Below are 18416 nucleotides of genomic sequence, written 5' to 3'. Positions count from 1 at the left end.
TAGTGGGTGGAGTTGGAGAAGGAAGGCCGCATGACAGTAAGCCTGTTAGCACTGTGTAATTGTTAATGCAGGTGCACAGAACACCATGATGGAAGGAAGGAGGGAGGGACAGAGGGAGGGTGAGGTGGGTAGGGAGCAAGGGGAGTGGGGAGGGAGGAAGAAAGGAGGGAGGGAGGGAGGGAAGAAGGAAAGAGCCCGGTTATATTGCAGCATTACCTGGGCCTCATTTTACAAACATGCTTCTGTTTTAATAGTCTGGAAGGCAAATATTTTTTCACCCAAATTTGTTTAGAGTTATTCATAGTAGGACATGTAGGGATTCAGTAATTTAGAACTCAACTTTTCCCTATATATTTTAGGCCAAATACTAGTCTTAAGAGCTGCCTTCTGAAAAATAAAACTATTCCCTGGTCAGATCATTGGGGAAAATGGTGGATACTTAAACCCTTTTGGAAATCCTCAAGTTAATTCTCAGAGTAAAATCTTTAGATGTACTGAGTTAAAATTACAATGAAAGTGAAAACTCATCCCATCAGTTCAACAGAAGCTTCTGATCTTCAGAATCAGAACCCTGGTTTGGATCTGTGTCAGTGTTACTATCCAGAATTCAGACTCCACACAGTGCATTTTAGGAAACACTGACATATCCTAATAACATAATCAAAGTAAAACTTTTCTTAGAAATAATGACTAATTCTCTTTTTTTTCCTGTTCTTGTCTTTAGTAATAAGATGCATTTTATTTTGAAACATTTAATCATGAAAATATATGCAGGATATAACGTACCAACCTATATTCTAAAAATTCTATTACTATACATCTAAGTGTAGGCTAACCTAGAGCTAATAATTCAGTAGTTAAGGTAAAAATGGAAATACCCAAACACCAAACCAGAAGCAACTGAGTAAAAAGGAAAGAAAATGATTTCTTATACTTACAAGAAAGATACTATATTTTTGGAGGGGGTTGCTGCCCATGTAATGTAAGAATTTATTAAGCCGTAATGGTTTTTCATCCGATGGAATTTTTATAATAAATTTTAATTTATTAGAGATTAAGATCTGTTTCTGTAGATGTAAAACATATATGCCCCGTTCCTTCTATCAACTTGCTTTCTTTTGTTTTCTGATTCTTATTGTAAGTGTGGAGTTACTCAGACTTGTTCTTTTCCCTCACTGCTAACAGAGAGATTCAAATAGCTCCTCACTGCTGCCTAGGAGAAAGATTTCAGCAGAAATCTTTGAAGAAAAAGTCCTTCATTTCAGTTAGATACAGAGAAATAGATACTATTTTGCTTCATCATGGTGCTCTTCGCAAAAGAATTTTTTTTTTTTTAAGATTTTATTTATTTATTTGAGAGAGAGAGAGAGAGCACATGAAAGAGCACAGCAGGGGGAGCAACAGAGGCAGAGCGAGAAGCAGGCTTTTCGCTGAGCGGGAAGCATAATGTGGGGCTCAATCCCAGGACCCTGAGATCATGACCTGAGCCGAAGGCAGACACTCAACCAACTAAGCCACCCAGTCGCCCTGCAGATGAAATTTTTAATAAAGGAGAAATAATTTGTGAGGTTATTTCTGTCTGGGAAAGGGTCTGCAATTCTGACAGTCGTTTTATTTGTTGCCCTGGCTATGATATTGACATTCTGCATTCTAGAATGTTCTACAAAAAATGGTGGGTTTCTCTGTTAAGTCCTCAGTGATCTTCAACACGTCCCAGTTCCCTATACGGAAGAGATAAAAAGCAGAATTCACTGCCTTATTGGATTTCTTAAAGAGTTTCATGGTCTGTTTTTCACTGTATGAGGTTCTCTAGCTTACAAAGCAGGAGTAGAGACAAAATACAGCACAATACAATACAATACAAAATAATAATAATCCGATCCTCTGTTTTATCACATTTTGGTTGTTCCACAAACATTCCTCTTTCCCTCATTTTCCCAAGGACTTACCTGCCAGTGGCATAGGTGTGGAAAGCAGGGCTGCGGGCTCTGATGTGACTATGGCTGCAAATAATCCATCACCTGTCAGTGGGGACAAACAGAAGCATCTCCAGTAATTGGGACGTCCCCTTATCTCAACTTCAGAAAGACCAAGGTTCAAACACCAACCCAACTTGAAGGTCACAGTCAAACACTAATGTCCAGTTCCTGCCTCTGCTCCTATGCAGGCAAGGAGTCCTCCCAAGGCTGTGGTCAGCCCTTGGCATGGCATCAGGTCTGGGAAGGGGCCAGCCCAGTGTTTGGTACACAGTGCCCTTCCTCTAGTCCCTGTAGAGCAAATGCCAACCGACCTGCTGGAGTAGTTGTCACAGGAAGTGTAGCAGGCTCTGCGGTGGGCACGGCTGCTGTCAGCACTTCACCTGTGTGTGTAAAGCAAAGAGAGGCCTTGTCCACTTGCCCCACCCCACACCGGGAGAGTGAACTTCCAACAAGCCCAAATAGGATGCTAGGCACAACTCTGTCCTATTAGGATTTTTGGTCTTCATTCCCACTTCCTTCCCTGCCACAATCATCGAACACTGGATATCAGACTCCACTGCGGGATGAAAATGCTCAAACCTGGACAGTGTTGCCCTTAGTACGCTCCATGTCACTAAGTGTCCACAGAACCAATTGTGGATTTTTTTCCTTTTTTCTGTTGAGGAGCAATCCAGCTGTGTTCTGCTACAGGGACACGCAGTTAATTAAAAGGCTGAACAGTGTCCATTTAGATTTGTGGGGGGCTTTACCTGGGCTCCCAGTAGCCTAAGGCATGTGAGGCTTCCATAGGGTATTAAGGCAGCCCTGGTTTCGTCTTATTAACTCATAAAAGAATAGTTAATAGAGTATAGAGTAATAGAGTACTGCTTTGCTTCCCTTTTTAAAACAGCTTTTTCAAGGTATCCTTGATATCCAGAGAGCTGCACATATTCAATGTGTATGGCTTCTTGGGATGCAAACACTCATGACACTATTGCCAGAGTCTTGGTAACAGACACATCCAGCACTGTCTAGAATTTCTCTGTGTTGTTCCCCTCCTTTGTGTGTGTGTGTGTGTGTGTGTGTGTGTGAACACTTAACACAATGTGTATCCTCTTGACAAAGTTTGAAGTGCACAATACTGTATTGTTAACTATCAGCTTTATGTTGTAGGATGGGTCTCTAGCATTTATTCACCTAGCATAACTGAAACTTCATACCCATTAAACTCCCTGTTTCCTCCTCCCCCTCAATCCCTGACATTTCCCATTCTATTATCTGCTTCTGTGAGTTTGACTGTTTAGATACCTCAATAAGTGAAATCATGCAGTATTTATCCTTCTGTGACTAGCTTTTTTCACTTAGTATTATGTCCTCCAGGTTCATCTATGTTGTTACAAATGGCAGAATTTCCTTCTTTTTTTTAAGGCTGAATAATTTTTCATTGTATGTATACACCACATGTTCTTTATTGGATCATCTGTTGATGGACACGTGGATTTTTTTCTGTATCTTGGCTATTGTGAATGGTGCTACAGTGAACAAGGCAGTGCAGTTATCTCTTTGAGATCATGATTTCAATTCTTTGGATATGTTAACCAGAAGTGGGATTGGTAGATCATATGGTAGTTCTATTTTTTAATTTTTAAAGAAATCTTTGATATGCTTTCTAGAGCAGCTGAACCATTTTACATTTCTACTAACAGCATACAAGGTCCCAATTTCTCCACAACCTCACCAATACTTGTCATCTATCTTTTTAAAAATGGTAGCCACCCTGGGATGACTAGGTGAATTAGTCAGTTAAGCGTTCAGTGAAGTGTCTGACTCTTGATTTCAGCTCTGGTCATGACCTCAGGGTCATGAGATCGAGCCTGACATCAGGCTTTCTGCTCAGCATGGAGTCTGCTTGAGATTCTCTCCTTCCTCTCCCTTTGCATGTCTCCCTTGTGCACAAGAGCTCTCTCTCTCTCTCTCTCTCAAATAAATAAATCTAAAAAAAAAAAACAGTAGCCATTCTAACAGATGTGAGGTGATATCTTATTGTAGTTTTGACTTGCATTTCCCTAATACTTAATGATGTTGAGTACTTTTCATATATCTGTTGAATATTTTTATGTCTTCTTTGGAGAAATGTCTGTTTGAGTCTTTTGCCCATTTTTAAAATCTGACTATTTGATTTTTTTTCCTAGTAAGTTCTAGGAGTTCGATATGGATTTTGGAAATTAACCACTTAGCAGATACATGGTTTGCAAATATTTTCTCCCATTTCATAGGTTGCCTTTTAATTCTGTTGATTGTTACTTCTGGTATGTAGAAACTTTTCAGGATGATACAGTCCCACTTCCCTATTTTTGTTTACATTGCCTGTGGTTTGGGTGTCATATTGAAGAAGTTATTGCCAAGACTAGTGTGAGAAAGACTTTCCCCTATGTTTTCTTCTAGGAATTTTATAATTTCAGGTATAACACTTGGTATATATAACACCAGGTATGTTTAAGTCTTTAATCTATTTTGAGTTTAATTTTTGTGTATGGTATAAGGTAGGGGTCCAGTTTCATTTTTTTGCATATGGATATTCAGTTTTCCCAATATCATTTGTTGGAGAGACAGTCCTTTTTCTATTGTGTGTTCTTGGTACCCTTATCAAAGATTAGTTGACTAAGTATGTATGGGTTTATTTCTGGGTTCTCTATTCTCTTCCTTTGATTGATATGCCTATCTTTATGCCAGTACCCTAGTGTAGGTTTATAATACATTTTGAAATCATGAAGTGTGATGCCTCCATCTTTGTTCTTTCTCTAGATCACTTTAGCTATTCTGGTCTTTGTAGTTTCATATGAATTTTAGGTTTTTTTTTTTTCCTAAAAAACAGCAATGTCTGTAAACATTGCTGTTGGGATTTTATTGGAAATTGCTTTGAGTCTGTAGATCTCTTTGGGTAGTGTGTATATTTTAACAATATTAAGTCTTCCAATCCATGAACATGGGATGTCTTTATATTTATTAGTATTTCTTTTAATCTCATTTGCCAATGTTTTGCAGTTTTCAGTGTACAGATCTTTCACCACTTTGGTTAAACTTATTCCTAAGTATTTTGTTCTTGTTGATGCTATTGAAAATGGGACTGTCTTCTTAATTTTCTTTTTGAATGGCTCATTATTAGTGTAGAGAAGCACAATTGATTTTTTGTTTTTGTTGATTCTGTATCTTGTGACTTAACTGATTTTTTTTTTTAGTTATATTTTTTTTCTCTGTGGAAAGAATTTTCTACGTATAGGATCATGCCATTTGGAAACAGAATTTTGCCTTTTCCTTTCCAATTTGAATTTATTTTATTTCCTTTTCTTGCCTAATTGCTCTGGTTAGGACTTCCAGTGCTATATTAAATAGAAGTGGCAATAGTGAGCATCCTTGTCTGTCTTCTGATCTTTAAGGGAAAGCTTTCAAATTTTCACCATTATACATGATGTTAGCCATGGTCTTGTCATGTATGGCCTTTATTATGTTGAGGTATATTCTTCTATACATACTTTATTAAGCATTTTTAACATGGAAGGGTGCTAAATGCTTTTTCTGCATCATGGGATTTCTTTTTCTTTTTTAAAAAAAGTAATTATTTTTTAAAATGGTTAATTTCAGTACAATTAACATACAGTAATATATTAGTTTCAAGTGTATAATATAGTGATTCAGCAATCCTGTACATTACTCATTGTTTATCACAGTAAGTGTATTCTTAATCCCCTTCATCAGTTTCCCCTATTTTTTTATTTTTTATTTTTTCACCTATTTTTTAAAATCTTTAATTGTGTTAATGTGGCATAACACATTTATTGATTTGTATATGTTGGATTGTGCTTGCATCTCAGTGAAAATATCACTTGATCGTGATGCATGATCCTTTTAATGTGCTGTTGTATTATTTTCTTTTAGAAAAGATCTCAAACAATGAAAGAAAAATATTAGGATTTGATAAAGCTCAGTAGGGGATACCCAGGGGTTCATGATGCTATTCTTAACATTTGTCAGAGAGCTTAATACTCTTCATAGTATTATTATATATATATATAAACAATTGACTAGCCACTTCATTATTGTCATCTGTTTAAAAATTTGTATCTAGACTATCTAGAAGTTGTTAAATCATCAAACGTGCTATTTAAAATGTGCTAGAATAGAAAAAGGAAAACAATCACATAACTGATTTATTTTTTTTAGTTGGACATATGGGCCATTGTCCATGGAGTAAAGTAGAATTGGTCTTAGTATGTCAAAAACACACAAGAAGTTTTACTCCTAATAGTGAAGCCTCTAAGACTCAGTTCCAGAGTAAAAAAGGGGATCCTGTGAGTGTGGGGCTACTGCCAGTGAGAATTTCACTATCAACCATTTTATTATGACTCCTGTGTATCCTGTACTTAAGGAAACAGGCTTCACTGCTATCCTATCAAATTCCTACAGAGGGAGGAATCCCTCATTTTTATATGTTGTGTCCTCTTCTAACCAGTTTTTTGTTCCTGTACTTTTCAGATTCTTAAAATTAAAAGGATGCTACATAATGAACATACAAATACCTACTGATATGTGAACCTATAAGCAGTTTTTAAAATATGTCTTGATCACCATAAATATTGCTTGGGAGAAATTAATTCAATATTAAAAGAGTTTATTATAATTGAGCCTCTGAACCCTTTGGAGACAAATAAATATTCTCAATACCCAGGCTTTGTTTAAGCAAGTTCAGGAATTATTTAAGAGGTCTAGGTGATGCAATAAGAAAGCTGATTCCCCTTCTGCTCTGTGCCCCTCTGAATGATGTGATATCATGTGAATGACTGATAATTATTCCACCCTGAAGTGACTCAACCACACGGGATGACAGAGCTTCACAACCCCAGGAATCACCATTCACATGTAACATGTGATGACATGGAGATGTAAATCACAGTGTAGTCTAGGAGGGTAATGCCCCCTGAAGTTGTTCAATGTGAAGACTCTGCTAGCTAGGCTTAAAAAAGAGACATTCTAGGAAATAAAATCTTCAAAGCAAAAGAACTGAGCAAATGATGTATCAGATAAAGGACTAGTATCCAAGATCTATAAAGAACTTATTAAACTCAACAGCAAAGAAACAAACAATCCAATCATGAAATGGGCAAAAGACATGAACAGAAATCTCACAGAGGAAGACATAGACATGGGCAACAAGCACAGGAGAAAATGCTCTGCATCACTGGCCATTAGGGAAATACAAATCAAAACCACAATGAGATACCACCTCACACCAGTGAGAATGGGGAAAATTTAAGAAGATGGGAAATAACCACAAGTGTTGGAGAGGATGTGGAGAAAGGGGAACCCTCTTGCACTGTTGGTGGGAATGTGAACTGGTGCAACCACTCTGGAAAACTGTGTGGAGGTTCCTCAAAGAGTTAAAACTAGACCTGCCCTACAACCCAGCAATTGCACTGCTGGGGATTTACCCCAAAGATACAGATGCAGTGAAACGCCGGGACACCTGCACCCCGATGTTTCTAGCAGCAATGTCCACAATAGCCAAACTGTGGAAGGAGCCTCAGTGCCCATCGACAGATGATGGATAAAGAAGCTGTGGTCTATGTATACAATGGAATATTCCTCAGCCATTAGAAACGACAAATACCCACCATTTGCTTCGACGTGGATGGAACTGAGTGAAATATTGGAACTATTATGCTGAGTGAAATAAGTCAATTGGAGAAGGACAAACATTATATGGTCTCATTCATTTGGGAAATATAAAAAATAGTGAAAGGGAATAAAGGGGAAAGGAGAGAAAATGAGTGGGAAATATCAGAAAGGGAGACAGAACATAAGAGACAGAATATAAGAGACTCCTAGCTCTGGGAAAAGAACAAGGGGTGGTGGAAAGGGAGGTGGGCAGGGGGTGGGGGTGACTGGGCGATGGGCACTGAGGGGGGCACTTGACAGGATGAGCACTGGGTGTTATGCTATATGTTGGCAAATTTAACTCCAAAAATAAATAAATAAGTAAGTAAGTAAGTAAGTAAATAAATAAATAAATAAATAAAAAGAACTGAGCAAAGAATGGACTGACCTGACAGTGTAGATGACGGGGTGGCAGTTTCAGTCTCTGTATTTGGAGTGGGACCTGGTGAATTATCAGCACCTGATTGCCAGAAGAAATACACATGCTAAGGTCTCTGGTGTTATTTATAACATAAAATATCTTAAAATAATTTTTGATAAATGTCTGAAGGCAGACAAAGAAGTGATGTTGTGTTAAAAATAGCCATCTACCTGTACATACAACACCAGCATCCTCCAAGTGTCTGCAGTTGTGCCCAGCCTCACACACTGCCCCAGGTGGCTCTCACTGCCCACACACTGCACGTCATCCAGAACGATCTTCCCAGAGCCTGCCCCGAAGTGGGCACCTGTGGGGGCCTCCCTGGCCTGGCCACACTGCAGCTGGTGGCACACGACTGTGGCCTCGGCCAAGTCCCAGAGGTCATCACACATGGTCCCCCATGTGCCCTGGATGAGAACCTCCACTCGGCCTGAGCACCTTTCTGTGCCGTTCACCAGCCTCAGAGCCATCCAGGCTCCTGGAGAGGCACGTGGAGGAAGAGAGATATTGGAGAGCTAGCTCTCTAAAGTCAGGGAGATTTCCTATATTGAGGTATGGCTCTAGGTGATAATAGCTCAAGTTTTCTAAAAAGCTGCCTCTTGGTCACATAAACTTCATCACCTATAGTAAAGAAACAGCCTTCATAGCTTCCTCACTTGACTTGGCTTTTCTATTTGTTCCTATTGAGAGAACTTGTCTTCTGCAGTGAATGAAGCCCAATAGACCTGGAAGTAAATATTCCCAGGTGATTTTCAAAGGAATTGTTTTTTGATTCCCTGGGGATGTTGTTCATATCAGAGATACAGCTTATGGAAATGTTAGTTCTGCCTTGAAGGCAAGGAGGCATTAGTTTATGAGCTACAGAGAAGGCCTAGATACAACTGGGAGATCAGTGTTGCTCAACTGGAGCATGCAGGGAAAATGGACAATCCAAATGACTTTTTTTTTTAAAGATTTTATTTATTTATTCATGAGAGAGAGAGAGGGAGAGAGAGAGAGAGAGGCAGAGACACAGGCAGAGGGAGACGCAGGCTTCACAGGGAGCCTGACGTGGGACTTGATCCTGGGTCTCCAGGAACACGCCCTGGGCTGAAGGTGGCACTAAACCACTGAGCCACCAGAGCTGCCCCTAAATGACTAGTTAACATGTTGTCTTTCATATCTTCTATTACTGGAAATTCTCTGTCATACTAAGCCTAATCATATACTTAACATATCACGTTTCCATATGATTTACTCAGATCATCTTGAGATGAGCAGTTAGGCCTTGTTCACACCTTCCTCCTCTAGTAACCCCAGGGATAACTTTGATCCATATCATCAAGAAAAACAAGGCAAAACCAACACGATCCTTGTGGTTGGGCGTGTCTGGGTGATCCAACCTTCACCAGGTATGGTTGTGTAACTCTAGTGTCACACAGTGTCTTCTGTTCATGTGCCTTTTCTGAGCCTCTGTGTATGCATTTATGAAATGTGGGAGATCACATCTTCCTTTATGGTTATTGTGGAGGGACAATATTGTGAAGGCACGTATTTCTGTGCATGGCACAGGCTAGACGCTCAGAAAACATGGAACACAACACAAGGCAAGTCACAGAGAGGCGTTACCTGCTGGTGTGAGTGTAGAGTGAAGGGTAGAAGGGCCTGTCCTGGCTATGGTAGCTGACAGTGCATCACCTGTAAATGGGTACAAACAAGAACATCACTTGTGACCAAGAGCCATTAACCCCACGGAGGAGAAGAAAATGCTTACAATGAGAACGTTCTGAAAAATCTAGCATAGAATCTTCCAGTGGCTTCCCCCACAAAGTATTGGGCAGGGAAGCCCTCATTCTGCATGTTCTTGACCTTTAGTTCTCCAGTCTATAAGATGAGAGTTTGGAATATTGCCCATGGCCTAAACACTGTAGCTCTCAGAATGCCCATGAGTCCATTTCTGGCCCTCTCCATTGCCATCTCCCTTCTTTCTCTTTTAGGAAGCCACCAGCTCTGTGCAATCATGAGGACAAGCGATTTGTATCAATGACTGGACTTTTTAGGCTTGCCCTAGGTGTTTGGCCAACTCATCTACATTCCATGTAACCTATGTCATGTGTGATTTTGAGCCACTCTTGTTTCTCATTTTGCCTCATCAAACATCAGTCCAAATGACCTTACCACCATAACATTATGGGGTCAGTTGGGCCAAAACAGAGTTTAAAATGTCAGGGAGCCATAATCCAGCAAACGGGATACTTAATGTGGAGAGAGGATTTGTGGTTCCAGGGTTCATTGGCAAAGTGGAGTTAGTGGAGCTAACCTTAACTTTCAATAATAAACCGCAGGTGCCATGGCTGCTGCCAGAGTGGATGGAGACCCAGCATAGGTCAGATGCTGGAGGAACAGGGCCCACAGCAGATGCTTCAGCATTGGGAGCTCTGCAGCCTACCCACCCTTGTAGGTTCTACAGACACCAATTTAAGTGAGTTTACCTCATTGCCAGCATCTGATAGGTAGTCAGATGTGCTGGGAATAATTTGATTTTTGTAGTACTTTTAACCTCTTTGGGTCCTTTTTTGGTTTTGTTGTTTTTTGTTTTGTTTTTGAGAAAGAGAAAGAGAGAAAGAGAGAGAGAGAGAGAGAGAGAGAGAGAGAGAGAGAAAACATGCCCAAGATTGGCAGGAGAGGGGCAGTGGGAGAGGGAGAGAGAAAATCCCAAGCAGGCTCCATGCTCAGTGCTGAGCCTGACATGGGGCTCAATCCCATGACCCTGAGATCATAACCTGAGCTGAAATCAACAGTTGGACGCCTAACCCACCCAGCCACCCAGTGACAATTCTGGGTCCTTTTTAAATTGATTAGATAGCAATGGATTGAACTCCGAAAGCAGTGGAATACAATTTGGATTTCTCAGTAATACCTGTTTCTGACAAACAGAAAGGAACATTTTGAGAATCTCAGGTGTAGGATAAGCATCTTGTTTTGTAAAAGTCCTGCCCCTCTTTATTGTTTGCACGTTAAAGAGGAATCGGGTGGCTTTGCCATCTCTCAGTACCTCTACCAGAGTGTAGATGTAGGAAGTGTCTTCTAGAGGGTGAGTAGAACCAAATCAAATGCAGCAAGCAAAGATGACTCACCTATGAGTGTGTACACTGAGGAAGGGGCTTCAGACCCTGGGCTGGCATTGGGGGCTGGTGGACCATCAGTACCTGAAGATTGAATGGCATCGGCATGGCTTCTGATAATAAGGCTTGCCATATGGGGCTTTTCAGTACATGGGAGATGATAGCCTCTCACCTGCACAGATGACGCCGGCATCCTCCAGGTGCCCGCAGTTGTGCCCGGCCTCACCCCTGTACACACACTGCCCCAGGTGGCTCTCACTGCCCACACACTGCACGTCATCCAGAACGATCTTCCCAGAGCCTGCCCCGAAGTGGGCACCTGTGGGGGCCTCCCTGGCCTGGCCACACTGCAGCTGGTGGCACACAACCGTGGCCTCAGCCAAGTCCCAGAGGTCATCACACACGGTCCCCCATGTGCCCTGGATGAGAACCTCCACTCGGCCTGAGCACCTTCCTGTGCCGTTCACCAACCTCACGGCCATCCAGGCTCCTGGGGAGGCACATGGAGGAAGAACACTAGAGGACTTGCCTTCCCATCTCTGGAAGGTTTGCTTCATCCTTTGCATTCCTTGATGGTCATATCCTAATTAATACATATGCAAGACCGCACAGTCCCCATGTACCCACACAATAATAGGTAGAACAACCTTCAATTCCAAATCCTTCCCATGAGTCTTTACTGAACCCCTCTCTCAATATATGAAACTCTCTTTAAGAATTTTCCAGAATTCTTAAATCCTCCTAATCATTTTATCTATATGTTATTCCTCTGCAATGAATAGGGTAGAAATCTGAGATGTCAATACATCAATGAAAGAGGAAACTATACTATCCACATGCAGGTCATGGCTAAATAGACCCCTTTTTGGCCAGACTACATTAGTCTTACAGCAACTTGGTGGCTTTGGCCCCATAATCTTTTTTTATGGTTATACTCTGTAAAGGAAACTGAGACAGAAACTAACATTTGTTGTTTGTATGTTAAGTGCCAGAGCCTTAGGCGACCACTAATTTAAACATTCCTTTCTTAATCTTTTACAAACCCATGTGTAGGGCATGGGTTTCTATCTTACAGATGAAGAAGTTAAGAAAAAGAAAAGGTGAAAAGTGATCAAGAAAATTGCTCTAAATGCTATAACTTGTAAGTGGGCCATCTTTCCCTTTAACTCTGCCTGTGGTTTCTCCCCAGCTTGGAGAAATGCCTCTCTCCATGTTTTCCATCATCCGTTAATTTCTCAGGAACAGCTTCTCATACCTGTAGGTGGAGGAGGTGGCGTCAAGTCCTTGGGGACTGTGATCGGTGAGAGCTCTGAGAAATTGTCAACTAGGAGGAACCACAAAGCTAGGTCACCATCGATCAGTCGAGAAGGAAGAAGAAAGCAAGCACACTGTTGGAAGGACCCATTATAAGACCCTTCTGGAACTTTTGTTTTCTTTCTTTTGATTCATCTAAGCAAGTCACCATCATTACCATCAAATAGAATCGTTTAGCTTTTTAGACATGTGTTAGATATTCATGGTAAACTTATCCTTGAATCCTTGGCTCAGTAGAAATAAATCCTTAAGAAACAGAAGATAAACTTAAGAACATCATACTTTAGGAGACCTAAAGGCCATAAATTCAGCCTCTGCAAATTAATAATGCTGTGTACCACCATTAATAACAAATACTTATTTAATACAAAGAAGCTGAGATTGAGTGCCTGCATTTAAAGGGCTTATAATTCACTCAGAAGCTAGAATAAGCATACAAGTAACTGTAATATGAGGTGGGTTATGAGGGATGTCAACAGAAAAGTCACAAACGTACAGGATATGTTTTCTTGTGGAGACCAGGGGATGCTACCTTGAGAAATGCATGGAGGGGGAGTGGGGAGAGCTCCTTTTAGGAAGCACAGGTATTGGAGGATAGCAACCTTGAATTCAGATATTCAGGAACATGAGGGAACAGGTGTTTTAATTTTTAAAAAGGATTTTCTTTTTAAGTAATCTCTACACCTGAAGTGGGGCTCGAACTCACAACCCCAAGACCAAGAGTTGCATGCTCCACTGACTGAGCCAGCCATGTGCCCCACATTTTAATTTGATTAGAATATTGTGGTAGCATCTGTATTAATCCTCGATACCTGGATTTTACATTTTCCTTACTGATATTATGCAGAAAACTTCCTAAGAGATGATACATAAAGAAAAGGGATTTGGATCAAATATATTTCATGAGCACAGCCTGCTATGATTTCTAGTGGGGATTTTATAGGATTAATTGTATATTAAAGGCTCCTAAACATTCTGTAGTAAAGAAACCTGTTTAGTTTAACCTAGTGTTTCCTAAATTCATCACACCATAGAATGTGTGTGTGTGTGTGTGTGTGTGTGTGTACAATTCATCTTGTTGTTGATCTAGAAGTTCTGGAAACATATTCTCAGAAACATCTTTAACTATGTCAAGGATTCTGGTAGAGACCGGAGACTTAGCAATGTTTGCTATTAATTTTCCATTATTATTATTATTTCTAGAAATACAAAATAACTTGTAAACTTGAATAAATTATAAGATATAAGGCTTCAGTATAAACTCAGAAAAGCTGCATTTTCAGGTACCTATTGGTGTTTGCTCTTCCTCAGAGGTAATGGATGCCATTGTCATTTCAGCAGCTACAATGAAAAGAAAACATGGATTAGTGATGAATAGCCCCCATAGACACACAACTAAAGCTGAGAAAAGGGAAAGTTATCTGGCATGCCAAACCAATTTCTAGTATTTCTTGGTGAAATATAAAAGCCAGTTCTAAAGGGCTTTAGTGAATTTCCAGCCCACAGACAGGATTGTTCTAACCTGGGATCTAATTCTTACTTCACCACATATTACAAAGAAACATCTGTTTCCTGATCTGTAAAACTGGGAATCAAATCTGATAATGAACAGGAAAGAGCATTATAAACAAAGAAATGAACAAATTGAAAAATTACCATAACAAAACCATTAAAAAGTACACAAACTAAAAATAACTAGAGAAGTGATTCATAAATATGAAGTTTGACTTACTAGATAGAATAGTTTTTTCTGGTAATAGTGATGGTGCTGGTGTTGGTAACAAGGATGTGGATAATGATGGCATTGAGGATGGTGATGATGGTGATGCTGGTGATGATGACAATGATAATGGTGATGACAATGATGATGGCAATGACAAAGGTGATGATGGTGACATTGGTGATGATGATGATGATGACAATGGTGATGATGGTGATGATAATGGTGATGATGACAGCAATGATGGCAGTGACAAAGGTGATGATAGTGACAATGGTGATGACAATGACAATGGCGATGATGGTGATGATGATGATGATGACAATGGTGGAGATGACAACAATGGTGATGATGGTGATGATGACAATGGTGGTGATGATGATGACAATGGTGATGACAGTGATGATGACAACGAGGACAATGACAATGGTGCCGATGATGATGATGATGAAGATGTTGAGAATGATGATGATGAAGATGATAGTAATTCTGCTTCTGTTTATTAGGTTAAGAAAGAGTCCTTATTTCTTTCAAGACAGTGGTTTTCAAAGTGTGGTCCCCAGACCAGCATAAGCATTCTGGACTTGTTGGAAATGCAAATTCTCATACTCCACCCTAGAGCCATTGAAGCAGAAGCTCTGGGGGTGTGGTCAAGCAATCTGTGTTTTAGTAAGCCCTTTGGGTAATTCTGATACACAATAAAGTAAAACATGAACTGTATTAGGATGAAAAAGAAATGATTGCAATGACCCCAGGGTTTTCCTACTGTCAGAGGTACTCTAAAACACATAAGCATAAATTTTTAACTGATGTCATTTCTTCACATGTTAGAAAGGATCAGGTCCCACAGACTCCAGAGGGATGCTTTTCTGATTTAATTACTCTGGAAAGTAAATGGCAATTTTCTCTTAAATAAATCGTTTGTGATGACTGATGGGCATAGTCATAGAAAACTATCCTAGGAGGAACCTGGATGGCTTAGTGTGGTTGAGCATCTGCCTTTGACTCAGGTCCTGACCCCCGGTCCTGGGACTGAGTCTTGCATCAGGATCCCCGCAGGGAGCCTGCTTCTCCCTCTGCCTGTGTCTCTTCTTCTATCTCTGTGTCTCTCATGAGTAAATAAATTTTAAAAATCTTAAAAAAAAAAAAAAGGAAAACTATCCTAGGTCAATGACCATTAATCACAGTCCTTCAATGGCCCCATAAGAGTCCTGTCTTGCCTGTAGCTGCCTGGTAATTTCACTCTGATTTAGGAAGATTCCTGCACCTGAGTTATTGGGTAGTTAACTGATTGCTGAACTCCTTCTTTGCTGATATTGCTCCTCACTGTTGAGCTCTCCACCAAGCTGCACCCTAAATGGTGCCTGGGTTTACCCTCAGGCAGCTGTGCAGAAGAAGGATCATTCAGGCCAAGATTAGCAGGTTTCATCAAGGAGAGCCTAAGTGCATGAGAGCAAGGTCAGAACCACATGCCCATGTTCTGAGTTCTCTCTATTATGGTGGATTGACTATAGACTGGGAAAACCTTTTAGGCTTCAAGCGATCTGGACCAATCAAACCAACTTCTATAAACTGCTCTCAGCTTGATTTAGCAGGGTCATTTTCATTCCACTTCTATCACGGTTAAATATTAGCCACCCAGAACTAGAAATAAGAATGGGATATAGAAATGGCCCAAATCAGTCTTACCTGGAGGGGAGGGGCTTGTCGTCAGAGAACCTGTTAGTGTAAAGAGAAGAAACCATCACCCTCACTGGGTGGGGCCGCTGGCTCATTGCTCAGTTGCAGTAATAACCCATTCTATTCAGAGTCATTCAGAACGCACAAAGACCCCTCACCTGAGCAGATGGCTCCAGCATCCTCCTCGTGACCACAGTTGTGAGTGAACCAGGCGTCGTGATCACACAGGGCCAAGTGGCTCTCCTCACCACTGCAGTGCACATTGTCCAGGATAATCATTCCAGAGCCTGGGCCAAAGTGGGTCCCCAAGGGGGCAGACACTGCCTGGCCACACCCAAGCTGCCTGCACACAACGTGCACCTCCTTCAGATCCCAGCTGCCACCACACACGGACCCCCAGGTGCCCTGGTAGAAAACTTCCACCCGTCCAGAGCATCTTCCGGTGCCATTTACCAGCCTCAGTGTGGGCCAGTCTTCTGTGGAAACCAAAATTAAGTGAAGCTTTTGAAACTTCCCTCTTGAACTCATCCTATCTGCCTTGCTTACAAATTAAGGGGAATCTTGTGATTACTCCACAAGTATAAGAGCATTTTAGGAAAATACTGCTTAGTGAGTACACCACTGTCCTACGCACTTTTTCTGAACTTTATAATGCTTTGCTAGAACAGGAGGAGAGTGAGAATGATCAGGTGCCAAAGTGGTGGGAGGCCCAGACCTGTCCTAGAGCCTATGATCTTTCTTCCTCTCACTAGTCTTTCCTGGGCACCTCTGAGGCCTCTAACTGCAGCCATGAGGCTCCTTCTCCTTCTCCCCACCCAATCCCATCGTAGTGATACCCTGTAATCTTCAAGGGCACTAGTGCATCCTGTGGGGAAAGCTGCTGACCTGATGGGCTGGGCCAAGGAACACTGGCTCTGCGGCTGGAAGACAGTGAGTCAACCACAGGTAGACCTGGAACAGCATGGAAATAGTGATTAGATCCAAAGCTCTGAACTATAAGAAAGAGACTGAGGCATGCTGGACGAGAGGTGGGTGGAGGAATGGGGTAACTGAGTGATGGGCATTAAGGAAGACTTGATGTAATGAGCATGGGGTGTTATATGCAACTGATGAATCACGGAACTCTACCTCTGAAACTAGTAATACAGTTTATGTTGATTAATTGACTTTAAATTAAAAGAATTGTTGAATGCCTACTAAAAAAAAAAGAACTGAAACTTCTTTTCTTGAGACAGACACAGGACAACATGCCAGAAAAGGATTCAACTGGTGAAGAGCCACCGGGTATGCCACACCTTTCCAAAACATCTGGACTAGCCACACAGTCATGAAAAATGACTTTCTAATGAGGTGGAAGTCAAGTTCAGGCTGCTGAGAGGAAGCTCCTAAATGTGATCCTGCTGCCCTCAAATGCCTCACTTTCTTTAGCCCTACATCAACTCCAGGTCTGTATAAGGTGCTCCACAGTAGTAAAATAAGTCATTGATGAATTGAGCAAAAGTTTTAAAAGGATTGTATTTATAAGGTTGCCAATTATCTTGGATGACCCCCACATAGGACATCATATAACCTAATGGCATGACCCATCTGTTTGTACCTCCCATCTGGATAGTGAGGACCTGGTGATGAAATCGTTGTCCTACCTGATATGATAGTTGGTAACTTTTCATTATCTGCTGAGCCTGAAAAAATATTTTTAGAAAGATTTGGCTTCATTTGGCTGCATAGTTTGCTCACCTGTGAAATACTAACACTTCTTTCTGAGGAGGGATATTAGTACAAGTAGGGGTTATTGGCATTTTCCAGAATTATGCCTGTGTCCTTGAGCAGAGGGATTTGTCTCTACTCTACACTCTGCACTGACTAGCAGAATGGTTCTTAGCCAAGACCAAAGTTACTCCAAGAGGGGTGCATGTGTCTGTCCACACATGCACCACTTGCATATTCTTTTATTGATTCAATAAACTTCGTTGGGTGCTTATCATGTGCCAACCCCTATGATAGCTGCTAGAGGTACAGTGATGAACAAGAGAGACAAAACCTTTGTCCTCATGGAGCATCAAATCTGGTGTTGAAGCTGACAATGGCATCCTTTGTCCCTAGATCCTTTGGTAGTGAATTTTCCATGGCCCTAAGCTTCAGTTCATCCTAATGGGCTCAAATGTTGGAAGTGGCAAATACAAGATATCATACCCATTTTTGGTGGTTGTAACTCATAGCTTGTTGGCCTCCCTGATGATATGGTTGAGTGGTTAATGTCTTCTGGGATGGTGGAAGTTGAGAGTGCTGTTGGGAAACAATACAAGGAAAATGACTCCTGATGTTTGATATCAAATGGAAAGAGAAATACTTTTTAAAATTTGCTTCACATTTCTAGGAGAATTCAATTAGCTCTATATGAGCTCATTCAACATAGAGAATTTTATTTTATTTTATTTTATTATTAATTTTTAACATAGAGAATTTTAAATGGAACAGCAGCCTTGAAGATATTATGCCAGACACAA

At 40.8% G+C, this 18416-nt stretch overlaps 1 protein-coding gene across 1 annotated transcript in view; it reads right to left on the bottom strand.

The window, feature by feature from the left end:
- The window catches only part of LOC112928837 (scavenger receptor cysteine-rich domain-containing protein DMBT1-like), an 80406-nt gene extending 62222 nt beyond the window's left edge, over positions 1-18184 (bottom strand). Inside the window, exons 1-13 of the mRNA XM_026010718.2 lie at positions 18103-18184; positions 17553-17591; positions 16795-16860; positions 16068-16385; positions 15919-15948; positions 13797-13850; positions 12451-12519; positions 11368-11685; positions 11208-11279; positions 9700-9768; positions 8059-8130; positions 2291-2359; positions 1950-2021 (exon numbers count right to left, since the gene is read on the bottom strand). Coding sequence (XP_025866503.2) covers positions 1950-2021; positions 2291-2359; positions 8059-8130; positions 9700-9768; positions 11208-11279; positions 11368-11685; positions 12451-12519; positions 13797-13850; positions 15919-15948; positions 16068-16385; positions 16795-16860; positions 17553-17591; positions 18103-18106 — 1252 coding nt within the window. The 5' untranslated portion in view covers positions 18107-18184. The remainder of the gene's footprint in view (positions 1-1949; positions 2022-2290; positions 2360-8058; positions 8131-9699; positions 9769-11207; positions 11280-11367; positions 11686-12450; positions 12520-13796; positions 13851-15918; positions 15949-16067; positions 16386-16794; positions 16861-17552; positions 17592-18102) is intronic.
- Positions 18185-18416: the final 232 nt, after the last annotated feature.

This window comes from Vulpes vulpes, chromosome 15 (assembly GCF_048418805.1).
Source record: "Vulpes vulpes isolate BD-2025 chromosome 15, VulVul3, whole genome shotgun sequence".
In the NCBI taxonomy this organism is placed as follows: Eukaryota; Metazoa; Chordata; class Mammalia; order Carnivora; family Canidae; genus Vulpes; species Vulpes vulpes.
Note: the sequence above shows the minus strand (reverse complement) of the source record. Positions and strands in the feature narration are given on the sequence as shown.